The sequence below is a fragment of the Camelina sativa genome, chromosome 20, assembly GCF_030686135.1.
Source record: "Camelina sativa cultivar CO46 ecotype springtype chromosome 20, ASM3068613v1".
Lineage (NCBI taxonomy): Eukaryota > Viridiplantae > Streptophyta > Magnoliopsida > Brassicales > Brassicaceae > Camelina > Camelina sativa.
Genome location: NC_141899.1, coordinates 12,808,537 through 12,822,879, shown reverse-complemented (window position 1 = coordinate 12,822,879; position 14,343 = coordinate 12,808,537). Strand labels below are relative to the sequence as shown.

Sequence of the window (14,343 nt, the reverse complement as noted above, 5' to 3'; positions counted from 1 at the left end):
GTTCTTAATTATTTGAATCCTAATTTATTGATTGATTTAATATTTCATAATTTCCTGAGAAATTCCCTAGGCCTAACTTTTTGATCTTCTGAATTTACAACAGCTTTTATTTAATATTTTGCATTGCTTTTATTTTAATTCAATTTAATCTGTTTAGCATAATTGAAAAACTCTATAATTTATTGTGTAGTCTTGAGTCCTTGTGAAATTCGACCCCTAAGTACTGCATTGACCTTTTAATTTGAGAGAGTAGCTCTAGGGTAAATTTGAGCATATCAGATACAATGGTCAAAAAAATGTTGTTCCTTTTACTGTTATTGACATCGAGTAAGTCATTTTACTTATCTTAATAATTACTTATAATTATTCTTTTATTTCGCTATTTTAAAAAAGAGTAATTGGATCATAAATATATGTATTTATTTCTCTCTTTTTTCCTTTTAAGTCGCAAGGAGATTGATTGTATTGCAGTAGGTGAAACCTGTTTGGAATTTATGTACAAATGGGATAGAATAATTGCGAATCCTACCTATGAAAGTGGTGAAATAATGTGTATGCTAATGTTTTGGAGAAGCTCTTTCTTTGAAGGTATTATCTTCTTATTCAAAGTTTATTATAAAAAACAGTGCAAAAAATTTATAACATAATATTTAACCTTACTTTTCATTGTTTAGGTGCTCATTGTCTAATGTCTCAAATGAGATGTTCATATATTTTTCTTGGTGACGAAGTCGAAGAATTTACTAGAGATCCCGCACTGTAAGTTCATAGTATCTTGATTGAATAATTTTAATATCAATTTCATATTTGGTTTAATTTATACATTATTTTCCTTTTTTTCAGAATTTGTTATTATGAGACATCAAATGATGAGGATTATGAGGGGACAGAAGAAGAAGATATTGATTCTTCTTAGTAGTTTTACTGGCCAAATATACTATATGCACTTTAATTCCGTAATCTCAAATTTCTTTATTATTAGTATCTTCAATAAGTTGTTGTAATCCTCAACCTTTAATTTCGGAGAATAATGTACTGTATCATCGTTTGAATTATTGTCTTTATATTAATAATTAGAAAATATTTTTAAAAAATCCTCGAGAATATTTTGAGAATATTTACTGTTATACAATTTATTTCTTAATTTATAAGTTTGCCTATAAATTAAGACTTCAGAAATCCAAAATAATTTATTCAGACTATATTATCTTTATAACAGATAGCGCATAAGAAGCTACTTATTAAAATAATGAACTAGGTGTTTCTATCTTTTGTATTTGTCGTTGACGATGAAGAAGAGAAAAGATGTCGACGAAAATCGAGATCAAAGCAAACCAGGAGAACCAAAAATCCGTAAACTCTATACGGGGAATCAAGTCCAAAGTCCAGTTATTGTTTCAAATACGCCACAATCTTCAGTCAATATTAATTCTGTTTTTGGTAGAATTCTAAATGATATTTCTAATCGGCCATCTTCTCATCAACTTTCGTCTCCAAATACAAGTAACACAATTTCTGGTATTCTACACTTTATTTTTTAAACTACTTTTTCTTTTATTCTAAATATAATTCTATTAACTTGCATAAACTAATAACTTGAATTTTTATAATTTTGTCAATTAGGTGTTGACAATAGAACACCTTCTTCTACCTTTGAAATCCAAGGCATATTGTACAGGGAAAACTAGTCCCATAATTTTAATGGTAATTTGATTAATTTAAAAAAATGTTTATTATTAGCCATCTTATTAGTGTGGTGATATTATTAGTCATGTTATTTGTTTACAAGACATTAATTTATAACTCCTTTATATCAGCAAACAAGCCCACTCTCGAAAAAGGTCCAGCAAACCTAACTTTAAAACCCACTTTTAGTCACTCATATAATGAAAGAGCTACAAGTTCAACAAAAAAGAAAGGAGCAACATCGACTCTATCAGGTATATTAATCTAACATATATCTCTAACTACTTTAATTATCTTAATTTTTACAACAAATTTATATTAACTTAAAACTTACAGACCAAGTGCAGCCGAACTACTCGAGTAATCGTGGAAAGAATACAAGATTCAATCCTACACCTACAAATTGAACTAATATAACAGAAACAAATACCAGACAGTCGACTCATGATGAGTTCAGTACAGATAGCACTATAACTAGAGGTATGGTTATGTTTAACACCATAACATATATTTCTATAAAAAATTTTATGGTATTAATACTTATCTAATATATCTTTAGTACATTGTTTAAATTATTTAATTTAATATCTCAATAATACACAGAGAGATTGTCCACTCAAGCATCAAAAAACAACATTTTCAGAAGAAATATTTCTGAAGTCTCCAAAATGAGAAATTTAGATGAAGAAGAAGAGAAACAATATGAGCAGCTGTATTTTGTTTTAAATAACTATGATATTTAGTATGTATTTATTAATGAAAAAATATCCTTACTTTTATTTTATAGATATTGAAGAAGAATATGATGATCAAGTGTTTTACTGTAGTAGTCAAGGAGAATACAATTCATCATCATCTGAATATGCTTTTGATGATGAAATTATTGTTGATCAAAGTACACCACGAGTGTCATCTTTTAATGCAGCTAAACAACGTTACGATATGCTCACCCTGTTTGAGACAAGTTTTAAAAAGTATTCGGAATGGCAACCTTAAGTACAAAGAATACAGTTAATTACTGGGCAGGTAATATTTTTTACTTCTATTTTTAAATTCGTTAATAAACAAAAACAGTTATCAATGAGGATACATTACTTATGGGCAGGATATGAAGATGATGGTGATCCTAATTATAGTTGTACTCATTGTGGTGCAATATTTTGGTATGGAGAGAGGATTGACAGAAAAAAGGAGGACTAATAACCCAGTCTATAGTGGATGTTGTATGCATGGACAAATTGTTCTACCTATGCTAAAAGAGTCGCCAGATATGTTATAGAATCTACTAACAAATGAAGATGATTTGTCACGTCACTTTCAAGAGAACACAAGACCTTACAACATGCTTTTTTCATTTACATCTTTGGGTGGGAAGGTAGACCGGTCTGTTAAAAAAGGACGTGGTCCATCAATGTTTGCTTTGCAAGGAGAAAACTATCATTTGGTGGGATCTTTAAAACCAAAGCCTGGTGATTATGCAAAGTTTCAACAACTTTATATTGTTGATACTCAAAATGAAGTCCAAAACAAAGTTAATGTTATGAGGTAATAAAAACAGTTTAGTTTTTAAAATTTGGATTATGTATATAATCTGTATCAGGGGATTTACTAATGTCTACTTTTAAACAATTTCAGCAAAGAAGACCGTGTAACTAATAAGGATGGGAAGAAAAAATTCAGGCCAGAGCTTGTGGAAAGCTTCATTAAATTACTTGACGACGTTAATCCTCATGTACAAGCTTTTAGAATGGCTAGAGATAGGTTTGATATGGAGAAAGAAGAAGCAAACTTCCATATGAGGATTATCTCAAGTCGCAAGACTGATGGTAGAGAATACAACATCCCTACAGCCTCTGAAGTAGCTGCATTGATTCCTAGAGATATTGATGCGAATATGGATAGACGAGATATTGTTCTTCAAAAAATCAGCGAAAAATTACTAAGAATTCATGAATGTCATGTTGCATATCTAGTCCTACAGTATCCTTTGCTGTTTCCCAGAGGAGAAGATGGCTACAGACTTGGTATTAAGAAGAAAAAGATAACAAGAGGCAGGAAATCAAATAAACAGACAAACACTAAGGAATCAAATAGAAAGAGACAGAAGGATGTAAGTATGAGACAGTGGTTTGCGTATAGGCTTCAAGAAAAGAAAAATGAGAAGCACACCCTTCTAAGATCAAAGCGATTACTACAACAGTTTATTGTTGATGCTTATACGATGATCAAAAGTAATAGGCTCAGATATTTAAAAAAAAACAAAAGAAACTTCGAAGGACATACAAGGCAGATTTAAGGAAAGCAGCAGAAGCTGGAGACGACAACCTAAGCAATCAATGAGACTCTTTCACGCTACCCGCTTCTTTCATTGGGGGACCAAGTTATAAGAGGCAGAGCTACCTTGATGCAATGGCTACATGTAAGAAGTTTGAGTTTCCAGACCTCTTTATTACATTCACATGCAATCCTAAATGGCCTGAAATTGTAAGATTTGTCAATAAGAGGAAGCTAAAGGCTGAAGATAGGCCAGACACCATTTGCAAAATATTCAAGCTCAAGCTTGAGAATCTAATGGATGACATCACAATGAAACATATTTTTGGGAAAACAGTTTCAGGTTTAAATTATTTACCTTCTTCATTTTCATTAATAAGACTATTTCTCTTTCTTTTATAACATTATATATATATATATATAATCCCTACTATTATTGTGCAGCTATGTACATTGTAGAGTTTCAAAAGAGGGGTCTTCCGCATGCTCATATTATCATATGGATGGATCCCAAATCCAAGTTCCCTACTGCAGACGAAATTGACAAGTTGATTTGTGCTGAAATTCCAGACAAGGAAAAAGATCCAGAACTCTACAATATAATATCAGAATGTATGATTCATGGTCCATGTGGTAGTGCTAACCCATCATCTCCTTGCATGGAAGAAGGTAGTTGTTCAAAACTTTACCCAAAACAGAATGTTAAAACCACCAGCATTGACAAGGAAGGTTACCCGGTTTATAGAAGAAGAAAGGATGGGCGTTTTATCGAGAAGAATAGCTTCAAATGTGATAACCAATATGTTGTCCCTTACAATCGGACTTTGTCGCTTAAATATCATGCTCATATTAATGTGGAGTGGTGCAACCAAACAGGTTCAGTGAAGTACTTATTTAAGTATGTTCACAAAGGTAATATCGAGTTGGTGTCATTGTTGAACCTAATAAAAAAAAGTTAATGAAGAAGGTCACAAGAATCTCCAAAATGAAAATACTTCATCATCAAAAGACGAAATACAAGATTACTTTGATGGCAGGTAAATAAATTGTTGTTTAAAATTTCAGTTTCTGTTTATATTATTCATTCTAAATCAGCAATTTAAACCCTTATTCAGATATGTATCTGCATGTGAAGCTATATGGAGGATTTTAGCTTACCAAATACATTATAGGCAAACTGCTGTTGTGCCACTCACTTTCCATGAAGAAGGCAAACAACCTATTTATTACCGAGAAGGTGAGTCTACACAGAATGTCATGGATCGTGACTCTCTTGATGAATCTCAGTTTCTTGCTTTATTTGAACTTAATAAGCGTGATGAAGATGCAAGAAAGTTATTATACGAAGAAATACTAAGCAAGTTTATTTGGGATGGAAAGGAGAAATGTTTTTTCAGGAGAAAAACAAGAGCATTCGCTATAGGGAGAATTAACTACGTGCCTCCGACCATAGATGATGCATATCATTTGAGGATACTCCTCAATTCCATCAGAGGTCCTACCAGTTTTGATCACATTAAAACTGTGAATGTTGTTGTACACAAAACGTATCGTGAAGCATGTTACGCTCTTGGGTTGTTAAATGATGACAAAGAATATATTGAAGGTATCAAAGAAGCAAATTTCATGTGTTCTCCAAAGTTCGTTCGTAAAATGTTTGTCAGGATGCTTCTCTCAGCCGTTTTAATTACTCTTCATATTGTATGGGAAGAAACTAGGGAGATGTTATCTGAGGACATATTAAGGCGCAAAAGAAAAGAATTAAAGCGACCAGGTTCATTACTTAAACTATCTTATATAGATACATTGTTTTTTTTAATATGTTATATGTAGTATATAAATTAACAAATTTCATTTAACAGAGCTTCAATTGACTGATGAAGAAAGGAAAATATTTTGTCTACAAGAGATAAACAAACAGTTGAAAAGAAATGGTTCTTCACTTGAGTCTTTCAAAACTCTGCCCCAACTACAGAATGATAATATTCCGGTTTTGAACCAGTTAATAGCTGATGAACGGAGATTCATCAATCAAACTGATTTAAAAAAGAAGCATCTGGAGTGGTTAAATATGCTTACGGAGTTGTTAAATATGCTTAAATATGGTTAAATATATGATGAGATCATAGACTCTGTTTTCAAAGATAAAGGTAGAGTATTTTTCTTATATGGTTTTGGTGGAACTGGTAAAACATTTCTTTGAAAAGTTCTATCTGCAGCTGTAAGGATCAGGGGTGAAATAGTTTTGTATACTGCATCTAGCTGTATAGCCTCTCTTTTGTTAGAAGGTGGCAGAACAGCTCATTCAAGGTTTGTCATACCTCTTGAAGTTCATGAAACGTCAATGTGCAGAATGTCAAGGTCTTCTGATTTAGGTGAATTAGTCCAAGAAGCGAAGTTGATCATTTGGGACGAAGCTCCAATGATGAGTAAATACTGCTTTGAGACTTTAGATAGAAGTTTGAAAGATATAATGCGTGATCCAGAAGATAAACCTTTTGGGGGTAAGGTCATTATTTTTGGTGGTGATTTCCGTCAGATACTTCCTATTATTGTTGGTGCTAGTCGAGAGCAAATAGTTAACTCATCGATCAACTCTTCTTACCTTTGGAATAATTGTAAAGTTTTAAGGCTAACAAGAAATATGAGGTTGCTGCAAAACATAACTCCAAATCAAGCCAGAGAGATTGAAGAGTTCTCGAAATGGATTCTTGACGTTGGAGAAGGAAGACTTAATGAGTCAAATGATGGAGTTGTTGATATTGACATCCCTGAAGAATTGCTGGTCACAGAAGTAAACTCTCCAATTGAATCGATCATTAATGCAGTATATGGTAATTCGTTACATACTGCAAAGGATGCCAGCTATTTTCAAAGCAGAGCTATTTTATGTCCTACGAATGATGATGTCAACACTATAAATGACCACATGATATCCATATTAGAAGGTTAGTTTAAGTTTTCTGCTAATATTCTCTATATACTATATATTGTATGAGGTTTCTCCAAGTTTTTAATTAAAATTATTCATAGTTTTGTTTTAATCGTTGATTGTTTAACAGGTGAGGAAATAGTTTACTTAAGTTCAGATAGTATTGATCCTGCAGATAAAAGGAATAAAGACACTCCTGCATATAGCCCTGATTTCCTAAACTCAGTTAGGATTTCTGGAGTACCAAACCATGCTCTTCGTTTGAAAATTGGTTGTCCAGTAATGTTGCTACGCAATATTGATGCTCATGGAGGTCTAATGAATGGAACAAGACTACAGATTACACAAATGGCTGATCATGTTATACAAGCAAGAATAATCACTGGTACGAGAGTTGGTAAAATTGTTCTTTTACCAAGAATGGTATTAATACCATCAGATACCCGTTTGCCTTTCAAAATGAGACGTAGACAATTTCCTATAAACGTTGCTTTCGCAATGACTATCAACAAAAGTCAAGGTCAGTCTCTCTCAAATGTTAGTTTATACTAGTCTAGACCTGTTTTATCTCATGGCCAGCTATATGTAGCTATGTCCCGTGTAAGCAGTAAATCAGGATTGAAAATTCTCATTACTAACCCAAAAGGAAAACCTCAAAAGAAAACAAGAAATGTCGTCTTCAAAGAGCTTTTCCAAAACATTTGATCTATCTTTATGCATACCTTCGTAAGATTCTGTTTTAACTCTGTCTCTATTATTTCAAAATGTATAATAGTGTTCGTCGTTTAAATTCTTTTATCATATATATATATTTTTTTTTGCAGGTTTTCTTTTATATTTTCATCCATCAAATAAATTTCAAAAATCTGATTACTTATGTACTCCACCAAATTCGTTTTATATGATATAGACATATTGAATTTTGTTTATTTAATTTATTTCACATCTTTATTATATTCCAATTTCTACTATTATATTAATTACAATTATAATATAATTGTTATAATATATATTTATAGTATTAGAGAACCTGAATAATTTAGTACAGTCGCTATATACGTTATAAATATTTACAAAACCTACTTTCCAAAGTTTTTAGATTGAAGAAACTATAATTATATATACACATTTATATAAACAAAAGAATAAGACTACACCTAATACAGTTTGGTTACAGTACCAAAGGGTGAAGGGTTTCTGGAGGAGAGGATAGAGGCCAGAGGTGTAATAATAAAGGAATGGAAGGTAGTATGTGTCAGAATCAATATCGTGCTCATTGCAATCAAATATAATAAATAACTACATAGTAATTTGAGAAAGATTGTAAACGGCGAAATAATCTGAAAAAACTAATACAGTATTATAATTTCAAGTTATAATAAACATTTTGGTCTGTGCTGTAGCATGGATTACTAGCTAGTATATATGTATTAACGAACATTAATGGGTCATTGTGCTTGATTTTGACATTAAAAATAAGTGGATTAGTCCACTTGGCAGATACGCAAGATTTGCTTATGTCATTAGTCTCGTCCCCTCGTTGAGATATTTTTCTTATATATCGTTGTGACAAATAATTTATTTATGACTTATGCACCGAACACTAAAAATTATTTGTTTTAATTATTGTCATACTCGTCGTACCCTCTCTAATACAATGCAAAATATGCAATCATGAGCGATGTGTCCTCATGTCGGCATTTTTATTAAAAAAATGGTCAGGGTGTACCTTTAAACTTGAAACCCAATCCAACACAAAGGCTGTGGAGTAACAATAGCTACATTTACAATCCAATAAGCGTTTTGGCATCAAGAAGTTTTTAAAAATCCTACCAAATCTTTAAATTCCAAATATCTGATCAAAAGCTCATCAACTAAAAAACATGAGCATCATCATCAACATCATCGCCATCATCATCATCATCATCAATATACTTCCCCCAGTATCTATGTTCCTTCCACACTCTCCCCATCTCCTCAATCGGAACTCCTTTTGTCTCCGGCAACAAGAAGTAAATAAAAATGGTCATGATTAAGACCATGACTGCGAAGAAGAAGAACAGACCAAACTTCATGTGGCAAAGCATCGTCAAGAAGAATTGTCCAATGAAGAAAGTGAAGAACATGTTCACCGAGACGTTTAACGATTGTCCTGCCGACCTAATCTCCAATGGACATATCTCACTCGGCACTAACCACCCCAAGGGTCCCCACGACCACGCGAAACCGGCCACGTAGAGACAGATCAGTGCCAAGATTATATCCGCATCAATCTTTGATAACGTTCCTTCCCCGTTAAGTCCAAATCTCCATCCGATCATCGACCCAACCGCGACCTGAAACCAAAGGAAAACAAATCAAATCATTGTTACTTTAATATGTTTTTTGAAAAGCAGAGTGCTCTGTTTTCCAAAACAGAGCACTTTCGATGTTTTTGGTGCTTGTACGCACCTGCGTCAAGATCATCTGAATACCGCCTCCAAAAAACAAAACTCTGCGTCCGAATCTGTCGACGGAGTAGATGGAGACAATGGTGGAGAGTACATTGACGAGACCGGTGATGACCGCGGATATAAGAGAGGCGTCACTTCCAAAACCGATGGTCTTAAACAGAACAGGTGCGTAGAACATAATGACGTTGATCCCGGTTAGCTGCTGGAAGAACGGGATGAAGGTACATAACGTGAGCTGTGGTCGATAACGAGCTTTCATTATGTTCGTGAATTGATGCTTAACTCCCTTGGCCGACTCACTCGCGTTGCAAAGATCATTAAACTCATGCTCCACCTCCATGGTTCCTCTGATCTTCTGAAGCATCTCCTTAGCCTTTTCTTTGTTCCCACGTACAAGGATTGAGTTTGGCGTATCTGGCAAGAAGAAGCATCCGAAAAGCATCATAACTGCAGGAACTCCAGCTAAACCGAGAGAGAGTCTCCATCCGATCCCGTTCTTGAGCTTTGGGGTTGCGTAGTTGACAAGGTTCGCGGCTAAGATCCCAATAGTGATTGCTAGTTGGAAAAAATTGTTGAGAGCTCCTCTAATCTTAGCAGGAGCCATCTCAGAGAGGTAAAGAGGAACAGATTGGTTAGCGAATCCGACACCTACACCGAGAAATAACCTCCCGATGATCAACATCTCGAGGCTGATAGCGAAACCATTGAGAAGAGCTCCGGCGAGAAAAGTGAGACTCCCGATCGTCATCGAAACCTTCCGGCCGAAAAGCCTTGTGATAGTTGAAGCAAGAAAAGACGCAAATAGAGCAGCGAGGTAAAGAGAAGAGGTGAAGAGAGTTAGAAGCTCGTTGTCGTATTTGCAGTACTCTGTTTCACGCCCTCTTTGTTTCCGCATTTGACGAACCACGTCAGGGAAGAATCTCCTTAGAAACTCCTCCATTGATGTCACTCCTCCTGGAAATGGAATACATTGAGAAAAATCATAGAGAATGGATAGAGAGGAGAAAACAGGTTTACTTGGGAGGCAAGAAACAAACCTGAGATACCAATGTCGTAACCGAATAGGAGACCACCCATTGCAGCTACAATGCAGGTAATCACAACAAAGGCGGTTACACGGCCTTCTTTGTAGTCTCTTCCATGGCCACTATCTCCTAAAAAAGCTCCTCCTGCCATATTGTTTTAGACGATCCGTAACTTTGTTTTTGGGCTTTAGATGATGATGATGATGGTTGTTGGGGCGATCAAGAATTCAAGTCTTATCTCGTTGTAATGAATACAACGTGATGATGAGGAAGAAGAAGAACAACAAGTTTCTTGTTCTGAAACTTGTTTCTTGGCTTCTTGATCGTTCTTGCAAGCCTCCGTAAGATCGTTCTTCCAAGAATTGTTGGAACTTTTTTTTTCAATCTTGGCTGAGAATTTATAAGAGTTACTTTCGGGCATTATGATCCACTCTATCTAAATCCGTATAATCTATTTACAGTCAAACTATATATATATAATTCTGAGCTGCAGATTTTTTTAATTTTTTTTTTTTTTTTGCTGCGAAATCTAAGAATAGTTTTGCTCAACTTTATCTTTTTCACTCTGTCTTTTAACCGATCAGATAAAATTTATGATATACTATAACAGTACGTACGTTGAGCTGACCTGGTCATCTAAATTTACATTCACAAACATATATAGTTAGGAACACATGCGTTTACAAACATATATAGTTTGGAACACATACTATATATGTATGATAATGATGAATAAAAATTATAACCAAAGACCACTGTGCTTCACAAGTAAATTGTACTTCAGACAAGGTTTTTTGACCACACAAAACAGACAACAAAAGAAGGCATTGGCTAACATCAAAATATAGGTAATTAATAAAAGTTCATTAAGTTGTCCCCATAAAGAAAAAGAGAAGATGTGTATTGAGGATTAGATTAATCACTCTTTGGGAGCTGGATCGTTTTGAAGGTTAGGCTGAGCTAGCTGGAGATGGTAGTTTGGATCAATCTCTGAAGGAAGTGTAGCAAGCTGAAGAAGACTGTTTGGTTGTTGTTGTTGCTGCTGATGATCATTGTTATAGTACTGAAGCTGCTCTAGAAACTGTAGATACTCCCCTGGTTTCGTCTCTATCCCAGCTTGTTGAAACTCAATCGCTGCACGATGCTCATGAAGCTGCAACAAAGAAACTTAATTAGTATACACCGAAATATACCATTCAATCGAAAATGTGAAAACTTTCTCTATAGTAACCAGACTTACCCAACGGCACATGTTATCGTTATCTTCTTCTAGCATCCGCTTCTGATCATATATATATATATAGACATGGTAATGATTATTAAACCAGCGGTATCATAAGATTATTAGAGGAAATTAGTAGTTAAAAAAAAAAAAAGAGTGATTAGAGAGTGACCTTTCTGCTTAGATTCTCCAATTGTTGCTGTATCAACTCATTCTTCATTATATTAACAGCAGAAATAAAACAAAAGGTGTAATCAATATAGCTTTAAGAGGACATGTATTGATATGAACATATATTGCATTTACCTTACGCTCACGGACTTTGAGGACGGAATGTTCCAGCTGTCGCTCGAGTCCGTCAAGCTCATGAGGAGGAATGGAGGCTAAGTCATGTCCATGATATGGACGCAGATGGAGCTCAAGGTTACATATCTCTCTTCTTAGTGCCTCCATCTCATGGTACAAGTGCTCCTACACACACAAGTTAACACACATTAGTACTGTATTATATGCTTTTCTTTGTCAATCGGTAACACAATGACAACCAAATAAGTATGCCTATACATATATATACCTGGTCATCGTGATGATCAGGAAGTCGCAATCCAGTGGTCTGCAAGTATCGGTCAATGAGCTGAGGCATCCTATATTCAAAATAAAGTGTGATCAAATTTGTATCTCTTTAACGTTACAAAAACATCAAGACTTCAATAATTAGTGAAGTAACATGTACAAAACTAGTTAACAAAAAAAAAAAAAAAAAAAAAAACATGTACAAAACTCTAATAAAAAATATAGTTCGGAAACTAGATCCATATTTCGGCCAACAAATTAAATTCGTTAAAATAAAATAAATTTAAAGGCGTTCTCCTCACTCATTTTTGTTTTGTCTTCTGGTTCATGACTTAGATCTAATTAACAAACCTTTTTAATTAAACTTAAACTCAAATCATTAACATTATTACTTTTATATATAGGTATACACATTATACTAGATATAATAGGGATCTTAATTAATATGAAAAAGCAAATTGAAAAAAAAATGTCAAATGTTTGCAGAAAGACCTCTTTGTTTGGCAGCTGTAAGAAATATAGAATTTGACCCCTATGTATTAAATATGATAAGATACACATATGTACAAAATAAATACTGCAAGAACAAAAATATTGGATCAAAGATTCTTAACTTCTGGGCCAAATTAAAAATGTAAAACAGAATCATGACACCTGCTACTTCAGAAACTAATGATGAAAACTGTCTGTTCACAAGCACGAGCTATATCATGTATCTCAGCTCATATCCTCATTAATTAGATGAATACATACACATGTATGTATAGATCTCTGAAACCCTAATATTAGAAATTAGAAGAAAGAAGAAGAAGAAGTAAACCGTACTTGTTGTTTTCAGAGCAGAACTCGGAGAGCTTTCCGGTGGCCGAGAAGACTATGAGACCCATGTGAGCGTCACAGAGAATAGCGAGCTCACGAGTCTTCTTGATAAGACCATTTCTTCTCTTGGAGAAGGTCACTTGCCTCGCCGTCTGATTCTCTATCTTCTTTATTTCTATCTTCCCTCTTCCCATCACTCTCTTCTTCCTCTTATTACTCCCTCCCTCTTCCTCCTGATTCAAATGTATATATGAAAGCTGGATCAACTTAAAAGAAACCCTAATTATCAACAAAACCCAAAAAAAAAAAGAATCTGAAACCCTAGAATTTGTTAATTACAGGATTCATTTTCAAGGAAGATGGTGTTTGATTCTTGAATCTTGATGGGTGAATTAGAGAGGAGATAGAGAGGGAGAGAGAGAGAGAGAGAGAGAGAGAGAGAGAGAGAGAGAGAGAGAGAGAAAAGAGTGTATGTGAAAGAGCTAGTGAGAAATATATATATCTAGAGAGAGCTAGTGAGATAAAGGGAAATTTATAAGAGAGTGTTACTAAAAGTACTTTTTGTTGGAGCTGTGTTCTTGGGGATCTGGAAATGGAGATCATGTATAGTATATTGAGGTTGGATGACACAAAAAAAGGAGAGAGATATAATGGGGAAGAAATGAAGAATTACACTTTCTCTTTTCTGTATACAATTGTTGTGTGTGGTGAAGTGGCGTGTAGTCTTAACTCACCATCTTCTATTCACTAATTATTTTATCTTTCTCTCCTTTCTTACAATAATATTTCTGTCTAGTGGAAAAAATGGCTTACCTCTTTGTAATATAGATCCCTTACCAAAAAAAATTTGTAATATATATCAACATTTTTTTTTTTGTTATATTAGGGTTTCAAATGTTAATGCGTTATGCGGTAAACGTATATTGGTCACCCGTTAATGTTCAGCATTATACAACTAGTGCGCTTTAATTTGCACAATTAACCTAATATATATATTATCATACAATGAATTGTAAGGTTTTAGTTCTTAAAATATTATTTTCAGTCTCTTTGCAATTTGTCTTTTGAAATCATTTAAATATAAACGTACAAAAACTTGTTTAAGTTTCTATAATTAAAAGGAAAAAAAAAACTATATCCTTGTAAGAAACAAAGTTTTACTAAACCCAACATTTATAGATAATATAATTAAGGCATCTTAATTTTATTTTAGTTTTGACGAAAAGTTATCAAAAATTAAAATAATAACATAAAATGTCGAATTATTAATTAGACAAGACATGTAATGGCAGTGTTCGGTAATTTATTTAGGATAGAATATCCTTTTTAGTAAAATCTCCAACCACTAATTTCTTTGAG

The 14,343-nt window shown here is 33.8% G+C and overlaps 3 protein-coding genes across 6 annotated transcripts; 1 reads left to right on the top strand and 2 right to left on the bottom strand.

The window, feature by feature from the left end:
* The first annotated feature begins 3,028 nt into the window (after positions 1–3,028).
* On the top strand, positions 3,029–7,444 carry LOC147918785 (uncharacterized). Its single transcript, XM_087503702.1, has 7 exons — positions 3,029–3,231; positions 3,322–3,917; positions 4,420–4,872; positions 4,916–4,997; positions 5,076–5,566; positions 6,180–6,908; positions 7,023–7,444. Exons 1-7 carry the CDS (start codon positions 3,029–3,031, stop codon positions 7,442–7,444), a joined length of 2,976 nt encoding a protein of 991 aa, XP_087359828.1.
* Positions 7,445–8,557: 1,113 nt separating this feature from the next.
* On the bottom strand, positions 8,558–10,814 carry LOC104770681 (sugar transport protein 11). Its single transcript, XM_010495143.3, has 3 exons — positions 10,383–10,814; positions 9,344–10,299; positions 8,558–9,228 (listed from the first exon to the last, which is right to left on the bottom strand). The coding sequence occupies exons 1-3, from the start codon at positions 10,519–10,521 to the stop codon at positions 8,767–8,769; spliced, it is 1,557 nt and encodes a 518-aa protein (XP_010493445.1). The 5' UTR covers positions 10,522–10,814; the 3' UTR covers positions 8,558–8,766.
* Positions 10,815–11,063: 249 nt separating this feature from the next.
* Positions 11,064–13,810, bottom strand: LOC104770680 (protein TRANSPARENT TESTA 16-like). 4 transcript variants are annotated; one of them, XM_010495142.3, is made up of 7 exons: positions 13,324–13,810; positions 12,991–13,217; positions 12,167–12,236; positions 11,899–12,063; positions 11,765–11,806; positions 11,611–11,652; positions 11,064–11,523 (listed from the first exon to the last, which is right to left on the bottom strand). In XM_010495142.3, the coding sequence occupies exons 1-7, from the start codon at positions 13,585–13,587 to the stop codon at positions 11,290–11,292; spliced, it is 1,044 nt and encodes a 347-aa protein (XP_010493444.2). In that variant the 5' UTR covers positions 13,588–13,810; the 3' UTR covers positions 11,064–11,289. The 4 variants fall into 4 exon arrangements, with proteins under 4 accessions (XP_010493444.2, XP_010493443.1, XP_087362719.1 ...); XM_010495141.3 differs by having other exon boundaries at positions 13,543–13,778; XM_087506593.1 differs by having other exon boundaries at positions 11,765–11,791; positions 13,543–13,699.
* Positions 13,811–14,343: the final 533 nt, after the last annotated feature.